General features: G+C 35.9%; 1 protein-coding gene across 3 annotated transcripts in view; it reads right to left on the bottom strand.

Annotated features, from left to right (window-relative positions):
- Nucleotides 1–3,607: 3,607 nt before the first annotated feature.
- NAB1 (NGFI-A binding protein 1) overlaps nucleotides 3,608–20,272 on the bottom strand; it is a gene marked incomplete at both ends in the record, with an annotated part of 32,565 nt that continues 15,900 nt past the window's right edge. The window contains 4 exons of one of the 3 annotated variants that reach the window (XM_080690241.1): nucleotides 3,608–3,696; nucleotides 5,487–5,603; nucleotides 9,212–9,374; nucleotides 11,008–11,097. In XM_080690241.1, the coding sequence (XP_080546367.1) occupies nucleotides 3,608–3,696; nucleotides 5,487–5,603; nucleotides 9,212–9,374; nucleotides 11,008–11,097 (459 nt within the window). The remainder of the gene's footprint in view (nucleotides 3,697–5,486; nucleotides 5,604–9,211; nucleotides 9,375–11,007; nucleotides 11,098–20,272) is intronic. The other 2 variants (XM_080690239.1, XM_080690240.1) reach the window with 2 other exon arrangements.

Raw genomic sequence — 20,272 nt, forward strand, 5'->3', positions numbered from 1 at the left:
TAATATTAATTTGTATTATTACAAATAATACAAAGTGAACACACCATATGTTAGGAATTTTCCTATATACTTATTTAGGTTTTAAGACTTAAATACTATCAATTATAACTGTAAAGATACACCAGTTTTGAACGGTTTCCTAAAGCTTTTACTCAAGTAGTTTTATTAAGAACCAGAAAAAACATGTCTTTTTTTTAACAACAAAAGGCAGCCTCAAAATGAAATACATTTAAACTATGGCTTTTTATCAGATCTGACCTCTTAATGTTAACCGTCTCAGCCCTAGGTGATCGCTTTTGCCCACAAAGTCCCTACTATATTGACTACATAATACAGAATGCACTTAGATATCAGCTCCTCACTCATGTCAATTTTGTAACACACACACACACACACACACACACACACACACACACACATATATATTTATATTTGGTGGTACTGGGGTTCCTGGAACCCCTTCTACCTCTGGGCTATGCTCCCAAACCTATTTTACACTTTGTTTATAATTTGGAAACAGGTTTTCTTAAGCCACTGTGGCTGGCTTCGAACCTGTGCGATCCTCCTGTCTCCACCTCCCAAGCGCGGGGATTACAAGCGTGTGCCACCACGCCCGGCTAATATTTGTATTTTATACAAGTGGTGTTAATTCCCATCCAACTATATTTTGAGTTCACAAAGGACAAGGACCACTTTATTTGCGTGGTTTTTCTTTTTTACCTGGCACCCAGCACAGTGCTCATTGCCTTGAAATTCTTCATTAAAGATAATCTAAAAATTACTGAGTAAAATGTTGTTGCAAGGTGTTTGCTTTTTCTTCACTACAGGTTAGATCAAAATCACATACTTTGCCTATAACATTTAGGCCAATCACATTAACATTTTTAAGAGCATAAAATGTTAAATCTTAATGTCGCTCCTTTTATTTATTAATCTCATTGGTTAGAAGTGCAGTTTTTAAAATGTCCTTATAAATTTCTCATTAATGAGACTATAAACTAATCTCTCTGACAGAACAGTCAACTGAGTACCACTTGCCAAATGCCTTTTTAGAAATGGAGGGAGCTGGCAATCACATTTAGTCACACCTTAAGACATAAGCTCTTTCCCCCTGACACCCAAGCCCAACCCAAGAGGCAGAGTAGGCTAATATCATCCACTGTGGCCAAATGCTATGCAGAAAGTGCTATGAACATAAATGTGGGAGGCAAAGAAAATCTTTATTGCCACAGGAAGCAAGTGCACTCGTCCCACCTCACCAATAGCTTGAAGAGTCACAAAAATGCAGACTTCACATAATAAAGTATCACACAGACTGGGGGGGAGGAGAATGGTCCCTTGGATTATATTGGTTGTAATACTGAGGTAACCAATTGACCTTGTTCAGTGAAAATACCTCTAGCACAATGAAAGAAATTGACTAGTTATAACACCCAATTCATATATACAATTCAAATAAAAATATATATTATTTGCTTTAATGTATAGCAAGTTTAACACATTAGTGTTTATAAAATAAAAACTGTACTCTACTGAAATTTTTCTTGTGCTTCCTCATCACTAAGTTTGAAAAACCAGAAAAGTCTACTTAAGGAAACTTATTTATGGATTTAAAGATGCAGTTTGTGAGTCCGTGAAAGACATAAATATTAGTTGGAAGATTATTGCATCTTTAAAAACTGTTGCTTATTAAAATCTACAAACTTGAACTGTAAGACACAATTAAACAGAAAGAACAAAAAATTTCTCAAAATAGATTAGAATACAGGAAACGTTTCATGAAACTACTGAGATACTAACCAGTGCTATGGCTAATATTAAAAACTGAACATTCTATTTAACTGTACTCATACTAGTTCTACAAACAGTGAATGATACAACCACAATAATCAACCTCAAGCTAGCAACAAAGTTGCAAGGTCTGTAAGAAGATTCTTCAGTTGGGCAAAGTACTATGGTACAACTAAAACATTTAGGATGGGAAAAAAGCCTTTTAATAGTATAAAAGTTGTTTACTGGTATTTCTACTATAAAGCTCTTCTACAAATCAAAATGAAAAAGCAATTATATACGTGACAGTGATTAGAGACTACAATGCAGACGTTTTATCTAACATTTGGCTGATGAATTTTAGTATAACAGATTATGACAATATTTATCACAAAGTTATGATCTAAAGCAGAACTAAAACAAAGACACATTATTTCACATCCATATACTCTTCTCAGCAATATCTGGGTTTGGATGACTCTGTAGGAAGTAGGAAAACTGTCAAATATCTTCTCTTAAACCAGCAGAAAAAAATGTACACTGGCAGATGTTGGATTTTTTTCAATACCACTATGGTTTCCAATGTGAAATTTTCATAAGTATGCCCACACATTAACATTTAAATGTGTGTGTGTACACACACACAGTCCAGTAATTAAATAAAGGGAATTAAAAACATACTTTCAAGTTAAAATAAATTTTACAAAAAAATTGCATTAAAAATCTGAAAGGTATACAAAAATGAAATTGTAAAATAAATAATATAGCTATCAACTAAATGTGTTCCATAGAAATATGTCTGCAACTGTGGATGCAGTAACTGTCCATACTTGTGATGGTGGGTCGGTGGGAAGACATTCCCCTGAGAGCCATCTCATCTCTCTGACTCCTCTAAGTGGAGAAGAATTGCTGGATATAAAACATACTTAACTATTATAGCCTTTAAGTCACCATCTTTATCACATTTAGGGTTAACTTACTATGTCTTACGCCAACACATTCTGAAATATCAATGTTTAAATCAAAATTTTACACATCAGTCCACTTGTTTCAAGTCCTCTGTCCAAGGAATATTTTCCTATCTTTGTTACATCTTAAGTCACCATTATATAATCCAGTATGAGTTAGGTAAGAGAGATTTTCCATTCTACTGCTCATCTTTTTAACTTACCTCTAATTACTTGTGGAAATGTGTGCTCATTAAATCAGTGAAAATATTATTAAATGAATGCTATACATTTCCTGGTAAACAATATATGTTTTATCAAATATTAAAGACATTATTTTTCCTTGGCTCAAACTGAGCACTTGCATTCGGTATTTCTGCAGTCGTTGCAATCTTGCCAATAACTATGTCACTTAAGCTTTCTTTTTTATGATTGCAAAGATCCTAAACTCTGGTGTATAATAATATTTATGCTAAATACACTTAAAGTAGACAACAAAATTTCAAGTAAAATAAACTCTAACCACATCTATTAGACCAAACAGGTCTCAACATCTAGATTTTACTTCTATAAATTACACAATACATTGTACATTCTTAAATAATGAATGCTTACAATATTAATTTGTAAGCCTTTCCACATAAAATGACTTACACAGGAATGTGAATGGATTAATATTTCTGTTACAGATTGCAATACTCTTGATTTTCTTTTTGTGGCCATTGCTTTGTCTTCCTGGTTTCCACAGACTATTGTATGAGTCCTTATGCTTTGGCTATGAAATCTGCTTGAACTGAATGAGGCAACATTGGTTTTTAAGGCTTATTTCTATGATGGAGCATTATCCTTAAATCTGATGCCATTTCCAGAGAACAGTGGGAGAATCACAGCTATCTTGAATCTTCAGGCTCTGTTTTGATGACTTTCTTTTCCAAGGTAAAAGCTGAGTGAGGGTAGTCTTTTAAAATCCCAAGGCTCTCTGAATAAAAATGAAAACACAAAATGTTTTGCTATTTTAAATCAATGTACTACAAATATCAATGTTATAAATCCCCCAAATTTCATGGCAAATACTATTACCTATTCATAATTCTGACATTTCACTTAAAACTTTACTCATAAAGTTGTGATTTAAATTCCAACCATGCCAATTACTAACTGTATACATCTTTGAGCAAGTTATAAACTCTTCTAAGCCTTAGTGTCTTCATTTATAAAATAAGGATAGTATCTACATAAAGTGGCATGAGAGTTAAATCATTTAATGTACATCAAACATTGTAGAGAACATTACTTTTTAAATGCTTGGTCCAGTCCAAAATGATAAATGTAGGAAATAAATCCAATCACTTGTTTACACTGCTATTAGTTAAAATCTTTACTTTTAAAAAAGAAATGAGACAGAAGCCATGACAAACTAAGGAAAATATTGCTAAACAACGAAGACTTTACTTTCTTCAGAAATTGCTCAATTTCTTAACCTCTTTTTAACAATCTTAAAAGCAAGTAGAGTCAAGTATGAAATAGTAGACTAAAGCCACAAAACAGAATATCATGTAGGACTTTGGCCTTTTTAGAATCTGCCAGGAGCATGAACTAGAACTGAAAGATAAAGATTCCCTTGATGATTTTTTCTAGTAAAAACACAATTTGTACTATTAGATGTAAAGTTTTTTTTTTGTGTGTGTGGTACTGAGGGTGGAACCCAGGGGCTTTTCTACCTCTGGGCAATACTCTCAGACCTATTTTATACTTTATTTGGAAACGGTCTCACTAAGTTGCTGAGAGCCTCACTAAGTAGCTGAGGCTGGCTTTGAACCTGCGCAATCCTCCTGTCTCAGACTCCCAAGCGCTGGGATTACAAGCGTGCACCACTACGCCTGGCTTAGATGTAAAGGTTTGATTCTAATATTTACAGAACCATTTTCCCAACAACTCAGAATACATATTTAACATCAAGTATTTTATCTGGTTTCACCTATAAAATCAATGATTTTAAGTGACTCCTTAAGTTACTTTAAAGCTTGAATGACATTAGATTTTTTTGAAATGGTGCTGATCTACTTCAACTCTGTCTAACTCACTTTACTGGAGTAAAAAGTATGTAAATACCTAACTAGAAACTGCTTATTCTTTCATGGAGTTCAGTTTACTTCTGAAATATATCATCCCTAAAACATACCTCCATGAAAAGTTTAGATTTTGGTAAACAACGCTTTCTTAGCACAAGAGCAAATATATCGCCCATTAATTCTATATGATGGTATGGGCCCCAAAGAGCAAACCAGCCAAACTCAAACCAGCCATTTATTATTCAAGTTCCCTCCCCCTCCTTCCCTCTTTGGTGATACTCAGGACTGGACCCAGAGGCTTTCCTAAGCCCAGCTCTATTTTATTCTTCATTTTGAAACAGGGTCTTAGTAGGTTATTCAGTCTTGCTAAGTTGCTGAGGATGGCTTTGAACCTGCAATTCTCCTGTTTAGCCTCCCAAGCACTGGGGTTTACAGGCATGCACCACCAGACCCAGCAAAAGTCATCATTCTCATAATAGCTAATCAAAATAGTTTTAAGCTTCTTAAGTTTTCCCTATTATTTTTTGACTGTTTTCATAAAGATTAGCTAACATTATGGTCCTTATAATTTCCAAGGAAAGGAAAACTGATTAGTAACATTATGAAATTTGTGTGCGGGGAATGCACAGTGAGAGTAAACAAACAGAATTTTAAAAAGGTTTACTCAAGTTTGACTCTGATCATACACCATACTCACCTGATGAGTGGGACTTTGCCTCACTGGAGTAAAGTCTACTTAGCTCCCCATCTACCACAAAATGATGGGGTTGTCTATTCTGTAAATTAGGCATTCGAAGATTCAAAGGTCTCTCTCCTAATGAAAAGAAAAAAATACACGTGAATAAATAATTTAACACACACCACAGTTTTTCTTAAAAATAAATTCTCACAAATTGCCTTGAATACTCCTTAAGGAAAGAGTAAGAAGTCAATAGGCACTAAAAAATTTATATATTAGTGAAAAAATCTTCAACAGTTTAGAAGGAAAATGTGAAGTTGTCTTATACAAGGCCCAAGGTATTCCCTTCTGTAAAGATTTATTTATTTATTCATTATTTTTTGTGCGGTACTGGGGATGGAACCCGGGGGGATTCTACCTCGGAGCTACAACCCCAGCTCTATTTTTTATTCTTTATTTTGAAACAGGGTCTCATTGTGTGGCAAAGGGCCTCAGTAAGTAGTAACTGAGGTGTGTCCATGAACTGTGATCCTCCTGTCTCAGCTTCCCAAATGCTGGGATTACAAGCATGCAACAACACTCAGCTCTGTGAAGACGGTTTTTTATGTTTGTTTGGCTGGGTTTTTTGGTAGTACTGGAGGTGGAACCCAGAGGCTTTCTACCTCCGGGCTATACTCTCAGACCTATTTTATATTTTATTAGAAACAGGGTCTCACTAAGTTGCTGAGAGCCTCACTAAGTAGCTGAGGCTGGCTTCGAACCTGTGCGATCCTCCCGTCTCAGCCTCCCAAGCGCGGGGATTACAAGCGTGCGCCACCACGCCCGGCTTGTGAAGATGTTTTTTAAGAGCTAAACATAAAGAATGAGAATTACAGTATTTCAACTTTTCCTACTACAGCAACCATTTTGCCAAGACATGTATTAATCACATAACAATTCTCTCACTCGAGAGAAAGAGATGGCTTCAAGCCAATTACAGATTTTTTTAAAAAGCTATATAGCAAAATCCATGAAAAATGTAATTAAGATAAAAATGGTTAAAAATCCTTCACATACTAATCATAAACCTAAATCTGTCATATTTGCAAGTTGCTACCCCACACTAAGTTGTCCTGGTGTCACAAATTAAAATTATCAAATCTTTCATAACTGCCACTGCTTTTTAACCATTAAATATTACTTGCTAACAACTTTTCAAAGTTTCTGTTAATATTTTTAAAAGAAAGAATTTCCTTTTCCTACAGTATTCTGATCTACTGACAAAGGTAATATTTCATTTCGTGGTTGAAAAATGCTTGTTAAGATGGCATTTTTATTTAAAGTCTTTTTTGAAAACAGCACTCCGGAAAAGTGTAAAAGTAATATATTAAAAAAAGATAAGCTGGGCATGGTGGTGCACGCTTGTAATCCCAGCATTTGGGAGGCTGAGACAGGAGGATAGTAGGTTCACAGCCAGCCTCAGCTACTTAGTGAGGACCTCTATAATTTAGTGAGGCCCTGTTTCAAAATAAAGAATAAGCAGGGCGTGGTGGTGCATGCTTGTAATCCCAGCGCTTGGGAGGCTGAGACAGGAGGATTGCACAAGTCCAAAGCCAGCCTCAGCTACTGAGTGAGGCTCTCAGCAACTTAGTGAGACCCTGTTTCCAAATAAAGTATAAAATAGGTCTGGGAGTATAGCCCGAAGGTAGAAAAGTCCCTGGGTTGCACACCCAATACCACACACACACACAAAAATTAAATATATATATAAATTAATGAAAAAAAATAGGGCTGGGGGTATAGCTTGGAGGTAGAATGCCCCTGGGTTCAATCCCCAGCAGTGCGCATGCACGCACACACACACGCGCACACACACACACATACACACAAAGACAGTACATAATTATTGTTCTTCTTTAAAACTAGAGGGCATGTTTATATAGTAATGTACTATACATTGCCCCCTACTAGAATGTAAGCTCCCAGTGAGGAGGGACTTCTGAGACCATGAAAAAAATAACATTTAGGCCAGGCATGGTGGCATACACCTGTAATCCTAGTAGGTGGGGGGCTGAAACAAGAAGATTGCAGATTTAAGGCCAGCCTCAGCAACTTAGCATGACCCTCAAAACTTTGTGAAACTCTGTTTCAAAATAAAAAATAAAATAGGGCTTGGGATGTAGCTCAGAGGTAGAACACTCCTGGGTTCAATTCCTAGTACCAAATAAATAAGTAAATAAGTAAGTAAATGAATAAATAAATGATTTTCAGAATGGTAAGAATACTCATGAATCACACAACTTCTTTCTAAACCTAAGAGTTATGCTTGGTCAGAAGACTTTAGAGAAACTACCATACTCTCTTAAGAAACAAATGTTAGAAATTTCAGACAAATCTGTTTTTGGAATCTAAAAAAATATGAAGCTTTGTTTTATTTATTTATTTATTTATTTATTTATTTATTTATTTATTGGTGGTACTGGGGGTGGAACCCAGGGGCCTTCTCTGGGCTACACTTCCAGAACTATTTTATATTTTTATTTGGAAACAGGGTCTCTTTAGCCAACAAGGCTGGCTTCGACTTGAGTGATCCTCCTGTCTCCGCCTCCCAAGCATGGGGATTTACAAGCGTGCGACACCATGCCCGGGGAAGCTTTGATCTTTTTAAAAAAGATATGAGCTGGGATGTATAGCTGAGTAGTAAAGTACTTTCTACCCTTGGTTCTATCTCCAGCACTGGGAGTGGGGGGGAAGGGAGTGAAAGAGAAACATTTCATAAGGAATTGAATTCTGGAGAAAAATGATCTGTACTGTTCACATCTCTCATGCTTACTCACCCTCCACAAAATATGTTAAGCACGTGTCAACAGACAATAGAGAAATAATAAGAATTTTAAAATTAACTTATTAAAATTTACAGGATAAGCTAGGATTGGTGGCACATGCTTGTAATCCCAGTACTTGGGATGCTGAGAAAAGAGGATGGCAGGTTCAAGGCCAGCCTCAGCTACTTAATGAGGGCCCCCCGCAACTTAGTGAGATGCTGTTTCAAAATAAAGAATATAAAAATAGGGCTGAGGGTAGAGCTTGGAGGTAGTTCAATCACCAGTACCGCCCAAAAAATTACAGGATAAATTCTTTCATCTTTTTAAAATAGAGGAACAATTAAGGTCACACAAAATAATCTCTATAAAACATCAAGATTTAAAAACCAACAATCTTAGCCAGGCATGGTGGCACATGCTTATAATCCCAACGCTTGGGAGTCTGAGACAGGAGGATCACACAGGTTCGAAGCCAGCCTTAGCTACTGAGTGAGGCTCTCAGCAAAAATTGAGACCGTTTCTAAATAAAGTATTAAATAGTTCTGAGAATATAGCCTGGAGATAGAAAAGCCTCTGGGTTCCACTACAAAGAAAAAAACAACAACAACAACCAACCAACCAACCAAGAAACAAAAAAAACACTCAACAATTTTAGCTGGTACTTGGGAGGCTGAGACAGGAGAATTGTAGGTTCAAGGACAGCCTCTGCAATGTAGCAAGACACCCAGCAACCTAGTGAGGCCCTGTTTTAAAACAAAAAATAACAAAAGGGCTAGGGGTATAGCTCAGAAGCAAAATGCCTCTGGGTTTAATCCCTAGTACAACAAAAACAAAATGAACAACATCAACAACAAAAAACAAGAGCAACTTTTTGAGGTTCACAGTATTTCAGGTGCTCACAGTAGTGATGCTAAAGCAAAGGCCAATGTGAAAGCACACCTTGTCCATCTGTGTTATCAGAAGGCAGGCCGTTAGGGCTGTGCTCCTCTGAGCTCTGCCTGTAGAGCCCCGCAGACAGTCTTCTCTCGGCATGCTGCAGTCTCTCATAGCCAGCTTGGGAGCAGAGGAACTCCATCTGCTTTGCCATCACCTTTTCAGGCTGCTAGTAAGTAAAGCAAAAATAAAATCAGTAACTACAACATTCTAGATTTTGTTATAATGGTTTGAAGATGCCAATTTCAGATTCCAGCAAATAAATATAGTATTCATTAAAATTAGTTCACACTTCATGTGATATACTTGGTTCCATAAATATGAATAAATGTCTATACCATGTGAAAACATAAAATGTTGGATTTTGTACAAAAGCAAAAAGGTTTCTTCCCAATCCTATAAAAGAATCCCATATCAGCTCAAAAGCAACAGAACCCTAGTTTTGTTTTCTAAACTACTGAGTCCTTCAAAGGATCTTTAAAAGGGAACCTAAGAGCAACAGCAACATCTGCTATCAACTGCTTCTAACACAAGGGTGTTATCTTGGCATTTTTATTTTAGAACTTGGCACTACACAGACTCTGATGACAGTGTGTTTGGGGGAGAAAAGGTGTAAAACGGCTGTCTAGAAGAACAAGACAAACACCCTTCCCACTAAAATTAAACAATGCAAATTATGTAGAAAAGCATCAATGCTAAGGATCTTTGTCTTCATCACAGAATGAAACTGCAATATTTCCCAACCACTCAGAGAAAGACATTTTTTAAAATACAAAATTAAGAACTGACAAATAAATTTATCTTTGCATGTGTTTTTATAATTTCCTTTTCTATATACTTCTCCTAATTAATTGTATGTGATACTCAAAGCAGTTTATCTGTGATATTTTCCCAAGAAGGTAAGAGTCAAAATACAGAGATATGACTCACTACCATGTTATATAATAGTAGTTAAAAAAAAAAGCTATGTAAAATTGTTTACAAAAAGACATGATTCACAATATTAAAATTCAATAGGCGGGATATATTAATTCATTAAATAAATAGGATAAATGCTCATGCTATTATTTCTACATGTAAGTAAATCAGACCAAAAGTGACCGTAACTTCATTTCATTTTAACTTGTTACTAATTAACTGATAACATTTCAAAGCATTTCTAAGGGAAAATGCATTTTTTAATTTCTTAACATGAAAACACATAACTTGGCAGTATTAAATTTGAGTAAAAGCAAGTCATTAGAGAAAAATGTAAATAGAAATAAAATTTACAATGAAAAAACTTACAATAAAAATTTCTAAAAGGAGATGCTTACCAAAAAGACATTTTAAATGTTCATTTCAGTGAACAAACACAATTAAATAATTGAATGACAAAAGCACCTAAAACTACATAGCAACTTAACATTTTTCAGTATATAAATTAAATGAGTTAATAATAATTATGATGTTGTCTACTAATATTTGAGAACTAGTGCTGTTTTACCTCAGGGAATAATATAGCCATAATCAACACAGCTGTTTTCTTGATACTAAATTATTTCTTTTGCGTTTTCTTGATTAGGAACTCTGTCTCATTTCCTATAAACTACAAAGAATAAGTAGTACCATATCAGATTCTGCTCATGAATCAAATCAAACCAATTAATTATTGCTATCTTATTGATACAGCTATAGATAAAACATTTTTAGGATAACCAAAATAAGATCAGTCCTTGTAAACCCCAAACTGAAACTAGCTATAAAGCAGCCACTTATTTTTAACCTACAGATATGATTATAATACTGGTAGTTTGTGTTACCTGTGAACTAAGAGCTGCAAGTTCTTCATTCTTAGTTCTAGCCTGCTGGAAGAGTGTGTGCACAGAATCCTGGAAATCTGGAAACCCATCCTGTGGGTCAAAGAATAAGTCTTTTATATTTAGTCTGAAAAAAATAAATAACCATGCTATCAAAAACCCAGAAAATAAAGCAAAAAAAAAAAAAACCCACCTTAATCCCCACTACCTGAAAAATCACAGCTGATTTTAGTTTATAGTATTTCAAGTTTTTATGACATAAAAGTACTTTATTTTCTGTGGCTATAACTTCAGTAAAACATAAATGAAAAAGATGAAAAAATATAATCATCTATATTATTTTTCACAGGAAAACAAGCTTTGATAATTGTAATAGTTACATAAAAGTTCAATCAACCAGTGGTTCAACTAACCACTATCCTCATACTGGACATTTTAGATTCTTTTCCTAAATTCTGGTTTTATTTTTAAAAAAGCAACAAAAACAATTTCCATGGGAATAACATTTTCTAGTTTAGATTGTTCATTACAAAAATTCTCAGAGGTAGAATTACTGGAAAAGGATGTCATTTTTATGTCTTCATACACACTTTCACAAAAGGCCTTTACTGAGCTATATTATCCTAAAACAAGACAGTTTCCTTGACAGCAGTAGATATCATTGGGTTTTTAATTTTTTGTTTTTGCCAATTTATCTTTATTTTTGTCTTGATACTACAAAAATTAACTTTATCCATTACAGTTCCACAAGTTTATTTTACAATTTCTTCTATTGCTATAACATCTCAAAGGCATTCTGCCTTAGAAATTTGGTTAAGCTGGGCATGGTGGCTCATGCTTGTAATCCCAGTACTTGGGAGGCTGAGACAGGAGGATCATGCAGGTTCGAAGACAGCCAGCTACTTAGTGAGACTTTCAGCAACTTAGTGAGAACCTGTTTCCAAATAAAATATAAAATAGGTCTGGAAGTGTAAGCCCAGAGGGGGTTCCATCCCCAGTACCGTATCGCCAACAACAACAAAAAAAGATGGTTAAGTATTAAATCCACTCTAGTTTTTGTAAAGCATTTTTTGTTTGTTAATTAATTCTTGGCTGGCTCCATAGTTTTGTAATTATGAACTGTGCAGCTATGAACATAGATACACAAGCATTAGTCTGGTAGTTTAGTTTCCATTCTTTTGGGTAGATACTCAGTTAGTGGTATTGCTGGATCATAATGTAAGTTCGTTCCCATTCTCTCTGACCCATCTGGAACTTACTTGGTCATTTGTAATATGGTAAATATCCAAATTTTAAAAAGTTTTAACGTGCTATCCAATAATCGCAAACTGAATTTCCTAAGAATGCCTCCATGTTGGCTAGTTTCTCTTTTATCATAATTTATTTAGGACAGACAATGGACCTTCAGAATTGGAAAGACCTGTACTTGTGTTCTAATTCCACCACCCAGGACCTATGTGAATCTGGATAGGTAAAGCAAATCTCCCTCAACAGCAATTTGTTCATATGAAAAATAGAGATAAGAACACCTGTCAGAGTCATTGTGAAAATCAAATGAGATAAAGCAGATGAAATCATGCCTTAGTAAGTATAGCAATGTACATTGAATTCTTATACTAAATATGGCCTATTGGGGTACTCTATTCTAGAAAACACTTTAACTTAAATTATTTGTTCTACACTTGATTAGTATCTGGGCTAATACACCTATTACTTCTTTTAAGTTTCTTTTAATTGCCTATTTATTGCTCCATGTGAACTTTAATACTATAAAATATCACATTGGTGTTAGTAACTTTATGGAAAACTATTGAAGGACCCCTTACAAAAATCTGTCATTAACAACTTCAAACATGTATCCTTCACCCTTTGTTTGATAAGCTATGTATTTGGAAAAGGTGAATTATTAAAAACAAAAGTTCTTATAGTAACATAGCAGAAGAGATGTTATAATGCAATTAAAACAAAATAGTTTCTATTATTTGAGATATAATAGTTAAAATTTTTCCCCCATCAGGGTCTTAAAAAAATTATTCCTTCATTTAAGATCCCAAACTTTCAATATTTCATCTAAAGTTAATTTCCTAAGTAATAACTAATTTGCTATTTTAAAAATTCAGACATGAAATAATACAATTAAGAATCAAAACTCAATAAACTTGAGATCTTGAGTCAGCCTTATGTAGGTTTATGATGGCTTTATATATAATCACTTTTAAAGGATTAAAAATAGCTGCCTTTCTCAGTCCCTACATAGGCTTATAGGGATGCACAGAACACAATAATTAGGTCAGCTAGAATGAGCTTTATATAAGTGCATATAGTCTAGGCTAAATGAAAAGTATGGTTTTTCTTAACAATTTCTATTTTTCTTCTAAGAATTTGTTTATTCCTAAAAATTCTACTTAATCTTTAGCAAACCCTTCCTTAAGTTCTAAGGTTCAATGAGGTAATCTAGTAAAAGGCTTGGAAAAAAAAAAAAACCTGAGTAGTAACACCTATTATTTTTCAGGAGCCTACAATGTACCAATTCCCATATTCTATATTTTATATACATTAGCTTAATACTCCCTGCAAACAATCCTGTTTCCCTTATTTTATAGCTACATATATCTGACTTTCAAGTTTATGCTCAATCCATAAAACCCCAGAGAGACTAGTTTTATGAAACTCACATTAATAAGTACAGGTATTCCTCTTATAGCTCTGTTTTTCATAAGAACTATCTTTAACTTGTATTGAGTTTGAAACTCAATTCTACTACTTCCTTCTATGATACGAGGCAAATTATTTCACCTCTGTGATTAGCACAGTGCATTGCACACATACAGTATCTAGTAAATCTTACTAATATTTATTAAATTCATCAAAAACCACATATATAGTCCAATTAAAGCAGACAACATGCTATAAGTGACTTACTACATCCCTATTTTACAGAGAGGAAAGGATAAATTTTAGGGATGTTCATATAGTATAGATAGCTTAGAATGAGAGTAGAAACTAGTCATTTAATACTAAAAGCAGCAAGATCATCTTGAATATACTGCTGGGGAACTGTCTAAGCAGAAGGCACACTGAAAATCTAGAAACAAAAATGTTGTCTGTTTCACATATTGTACGCATATGGGGATACAATGGCAAAGAAGAGAAATGCCTTCAGTCCTATTGACAAACACAATTTCGACAGTGAAATGGACAGAGATCCAGAGCATTGGCATTTTGGCAGAGAAGATCCCAGAGGACATGATGTTTAGGTTGAAGCTTGAAGAAAGAGGGCTCTCTAGGGAAAGAGAGCAGATTATATAAAGGCCAGGCGGTAGAAAGATAGATAGATAGATAGACAGACAGACAGACAGACCCACCCACCCACCCACCCAGGCTATACTCTAGAAGATGAAAAATATTTAAAGGGGAGTGGTAAGAGACGTTGGAAACAAGTTCAGGTCAGATTTGGTGAAGAGTTCTATTTTAAAGGCAAGGAGAAGCCACTGATGCTCTTGGAGAAGAGACTAATCTGATCTGTATTTTGGAAAGGCCTGAGTGTGATGGCATCAAGGATGGTAGCAGAGAGACTGGCTGGAGAGCTGTAATGAAGATGAAGAATAGTGGAAAATGATAGATGTGACAAAGAAATTTAAAAATTTCTGAGATTAGGCAAATGGGAGTTTGGTGGTAAAAAAAAAAAATTAACCTCTCTGTTTCCAGTGTGCCCTTTTTTTTGGGGGGGGGGGTGTAATATCTGCTACTATAAGGTACTCTGGACCAGAAAGTTTGATGAGGGGCCACATAATTTTAGTTTATTTGCGGACATGTTGAGTTTAAAGGCTAGTGAGACTTGATGCACAAAAACTGAGATTCAAGCTTGGGGACCCAGACTGGAGAGGCACCAGCTTATCAGCAGTCTCTAAGTGCAGGGTGCCCAGCCAGAATCCCAGATGCCCCAGTATCACCATACTGGTTTTGAAGAAGCTTATAAAAGGATAAGGAGTTAGCTAGTTTTCTCATTTTAGGAAGCAGATGTATAATGCGATCTCAGGAAAGAAAATTAACCTCATTATTTCTTTTTATTTTAAATTTTGGTGGTACTTGGGAATGAAATCAGTCAGAGTCAGGGTCATTCTCCCCAGCCCTTTTTATGTTCTATTTTGAAACACTGTCTTGCTAAATTGCCAAGGCTGGCCTCAAAATTGCAATCCTACATTCCCAACCTCCCAAGTACCTCGAGCCACACACACACACAGTTTGGTATTTGTGTGTGTGTGTGTGTGTGTGTGTGTGTCTGGGGATTGAACCCAGGGGCATTCAGCCTCCAAGCCACACACACAGTTCGGTATTTCCGTGTGTGTGTGTGTGTGTGTGTGTGTGTGTGTGTGTGTGTGTGTGTGTGTGTGTGTTTTGCTGGACACACAGTTCGGTATTTCCGTGTGTGTGTGTGTTTTGCTGGACACACAGTTCGGTATTTCCGTGTGTGTGTGTGTTTTGCTGGGGATTGAACCCAGGGGCATTCAGCCTCTAAGCTACACCCCAATCCTATTTTTTATTCTTCACTTTGAAACAAGGCCCCACTGAGTTGCAAAGGGTCTCACTAAGTAGCTGAGGCTGTCCTTGAACCGTGATACTCCTGTCTCAGCCTTCCAAATACTGGGATTACAAGTGTGTGCCACCACGCCAGATTTATTCCCATTTTTAAAATGGGAATTATACTGCCTACTTCTTCTGACTAGGGGTGATTTGTGGGAATGAAATGAACAAAATGGTGACTCGTGCCATACAAATATATGGTGGCACCACTGGCAGAATTATTCAGCCATGAGAATATTGAAAAGCTGAAAAGGAGGGACTTTAAACTCTGTATGTGAATTTTCTTGGAAAATGTATACTGCTTCATCATTAATAAAGAGAAATAATAGCTTGCAATAAGTAATAAATAATATCTAAGTAATCATTAATCTCTATGCAAATGAATACATTAGTCATTTTGATTTTCTCTCACAGTCTTGACAATCCATTGTAGATGGAAAAACTAAAGAATGTATAGCTACGGCTATCATTGTATGAGATATAAATTACCAAGAAACTGGTCTCTTTCACATTATGTTTGGTTCAGGACTTTTGTTTGAGTCTCTCAAGCTTTTTTCTTCAGGCACCAGCTGTACCATGCTAGGAGCAATTTATCTCCATGTCATATTCTTGGCTGCTGCCATTAATCACACACTTCCCTTGCTGATGAGTCTCTGGGTCTGAGGACTGAGAAAATAAAAGATAGAGGGTGGAATGCCGCTCATGACCCAATCACTCTCACCCCATTGGTCTCCACCCCCGTTCCTTCTCATCTTTCCCACCAAGAACCAGTAAACTGCTTTAAAGGCACTGCCTGGCTGTCTTTAAATGACTCGTCACAGCAGATGTTCCTTTCGCCACATGTGCATTTTCCTTCTTTCTTCTCACACTTTCTGTATGAATAGCAGAATGTAAAGCTTCTGTTTTTCTGATCCAGAGAAGAGTCTACATCAAATTAGACCAGCTTTCTTTTCAACAAGCTTAGTAACAGCGTAGGTGGATATTCTGACCCTCTATCCTTCCCCTTCCTCACAGCCCACTGGAACAGCTAACAGATGTGTCCTCTAAGTCTTTCTTTTTCAATCCTCAATTCTCTGACTTTCTGGGCTCTTTTACACATTTCATTTCTTTCATTCCATTATTTTTAACTGCTTCATACTCCCAACACCACAGGGGGTAGGAAGAAAGCTATCACCTTTCATCTTTGCATTTCTAGCAATTACGATGAAGAAAACTTACAGATGAGAAATAGACAGTATTAGCCCATGTGGTAGGCTGCCATCACAGTCCTGAGTCTGATGGCTTTCGATATCCTTCTTTCCTTCTAATGTTAGTGCTCCTTTTAACAATGGACGTAATGACAGATTTGGTTCACAAAACTCAATGGGTTTTGTTTTTGTTTGTTTGTTTGTTTTTGCGGTACTGGAGGTGGAATCCAGGGGCATTCTACCTCTGAGCTACACCCCTATATTTTATTCTTTAATTTGAAACATTGCCTCACTGAGTTGCAAAGGGCCTCACTAAATAGCTGAGGCTGGCCCTGAACTGCAATCCTCCTGTCTCAGTCTCCCAAATGCTGGGATTACAAGCGTGTACCACCATGCCTAGCTAACTCAATGTGTTTTAATGAAAAAGAAAGAACACCAACTGAATATACATTTTTTAATGTCCTGGGAATGGAACCCAGGGGCATACCTTGAGATATACTCCCAGTCCAATTTTATCCTTTTATTTCAAAACAGGGTATCACTAAATTGCTGAAGCTGGCCTTGAATCTGTAATCCTCCAGTCTCAGCCTCCCAAATACTGGGATTACAGGCATTTGCCACCACATCCAGCTTGAATCTACTTTTAATTAATATTTTTAAAGAATTCAAAAGACAAAAAAAGCCAGCACTTATGGCTCTTAGTTTTTCATCTCCTTTAACTCCTTGTCAAGCCATATAAATAAATAGAGCAGACTAATTTTTATTGATTTACTATCTTTTCAACAGTTTTTCCTCATTCTAAACAATAAATATATAATATAGTAATCTCTTACATATACATTTTGTCATTTACATTGTTAAATTTTAATTGTTTACTATATATGCTTCTCTGAATTAGAAAACAATCTCCCTTCTTCAAAGACTACTAGTCTTAGGCACCATGCACAAGGTTGACGGGGCACTTTCCCTCCAAGTAGTGGTTTCCCAAAGGCCTACCCAAACTAGCAGGCTACCTCCTCATCCCCTCTCCCCCCATGGCTATATTATTTACTGTAGGAATTAAAGAAATAAAATTCAAAGTCCCTATTTTTTAAAGATTTAACATACCCTCCTTTAAGAAGACGTATTTCTTAAGGACAAAAGATAATGCTTAATACTTTTAAACAATGTGAACACCAATATTAAAAAAAAATCAAATAGTTAACTATCTTCATGGGAGAATAACTTTTCATATAAAAAGTGCTTTCCAGGGAGGAAAATCAGCAAAATATTCTATTTTTGTGTATGTATGCATGCAGGTATGTACATAAGTACTAGGGATTGAACCCTGGGGCATTCTATATCTCTGAGCTCTTTTAATTAATTAATTTATTTTTACAGTACTGGGGGTAGAACCCAGGGGCATTTTACCTCCAAACTATACCCCCAGCCCTATTTTTAATTCTTTGTTTTGAAACAAGGTCTCACTGAGTTGCAAAGGGCCTAAGTAGTTGAGGCTGTTTGCGAACCACAATCCTCCTTTCTCAGGCTCCCAAATGCTGGGATTACAAGCATGCACCACCATGCCCAGTACCTTTTTATTTTTATTTTTAAACAGGGTCTCATAAAAATTCTGAGGCTGACCTTGAACCTGACCTTAATGAGTTTGAACATCAAGCACTACTCTTACTAGCGTACCCTAATGCATTGATAAGTGCAGGAAAAAATGTGTTTCTCTTTCCCTTACACATCAACTTATTTTGATGTCACTTTATTTTATCTATTGGACATTACATTTCTTATTAATGTAAAAATTATCCTTTTTGTTGGGGGGTATTGAGAATTTTTGTGTTTGTGGTACAGAGGATTGAACCTTTGAGCTACACCCCCAGCCATATTTTATCGTTTATTTTGAAATAGTCTCACTAAGTTCCAGAGGCCCCCACAAGTTGCTGAGACTGGTCAGGAACCTGTGATCCTCCTTCTTAGCCCCATAAATACTGGGACTACAAACTTGCACCACCATGCCTGCTTAAGGGTACTGGGAATTGAACTGAAGGATATTCTATTTCTGAGCTACACTCTCAGACCTATTTTATTTTTATTTTGGAACAAAGTTGCTGAGGCTGGCCTCAAACCTTCTATTCTCCTCTCTCAGCTTTCTAAGTACTAGGGTTACAAATGTGTGCCATCATGCTCAGTATAAAAATGTGTGTGTGTGTGTGTGTGTGTGTGTATGTGTGTGTGTGTGTGTGTGTGTGTGTCTAGGAATTGAACCCAGAGACATACTACCTCCAAGCTACACTTCCAGCCCGATTTTATTTCTTATTTAAAAACACCTGCTGGGTTGCTGAGAGCCTCATTAAGTTGCTGAGACTGGCTTTGAACCTGTGATTCAACTGTCTCAGCCTCCCAAGTACTGGGATTACAGATGTGCACCACCATGCCCCACTAAAAATACCTTAAGATGAAAAAAACTGAGCAACCTGGCATGTGTGCTTATTAGTTGTGACAAATTTTGGAAAAATAAAGAGAAAAGGAAAGAAAAAAACTATCTCATTACTTTGGGCTTAATGATAAGGAATATGTCATAAATTTACATTCATAATGGCTTTCTTTAAATTATAAAAGGAAATTATAAAGGAAGTATTAAAATAAATGTGTTCAAAGAGTTCTAAAATCTTTCTAGTTGGATTTATGAAGTCATTTGTGTCAATCACATCTCTAAACTAACTGTCCTACTTAATGTTTTCTAAATAGACCTAGTATTTTCTTACCTCTGTCTGTCCATGCTAGTCTAAGTCTACCTTTATACTGCCACCCCAAACCTCACTCAACATCCCTACTTTCTAAAACTGAGCTCCAATGATACCTGCCCAATAAGCCCCCATCTCTTCTACTGCCAGAAAGTCTGCCTCTCCCCAGCAGTCACACAGAAGGAGAGAAACAAAGCACCAAAACTTGGTGAGAAGTCTTAAAGGAGCAGTAACCTTTTGTAGCCAATACTCACTACCTCAGTATCAGCTTTCAGAATGAAATCAACAGCTCTAATAGCTCATATTTGACTTAGATTACACTATAAGACATACATACGCACGACAAACTTTGAAGATATTGATTACTTACTTGAAATATATAAGTACTTATTAGACAAAAACAAAACAATTAAAAACAAACCAACAACAGTGAATCTTTGTCCTAAAATCAAAGCTAGTTTATACTCCTGGGAAACAAAAATCGAGAGCTCAGTTCAAGAAATTCGGGGCTGATTGCGCACTGGTCTTTTTTAGGGAAGGGTTAGAACTGTTATCCACAGGAAAAGAAAATACTGATTATTTTAATTCTGAATCCAGAAATGTTCAAGTAGCTTTATGAACTCTGTTGGAATATATTTCAAAGGAATGGAAGGATCATATTCAATTCTGTAACACAGCACTCTGAACTTCTAATAAGAAATTCAAAACACTAACTGAATATAAGAAACAATTTGTTTAAACTTCAAATCAGGACTGTTGAGA

The sequence above is a fragment of the Muscardinus avellanarius genome (assembly GCF_963383645.1).
Source record: "Muscardinus avellanarius genome assembly, chromosome: 2".
In the NCBI taxonomy this organism is placed as follows: Eukaryota; Metazoa; Chordata; class Mammalia; order Rodentia; family Gliridae; genus Muscardinus; species Muscardinus avellanarius.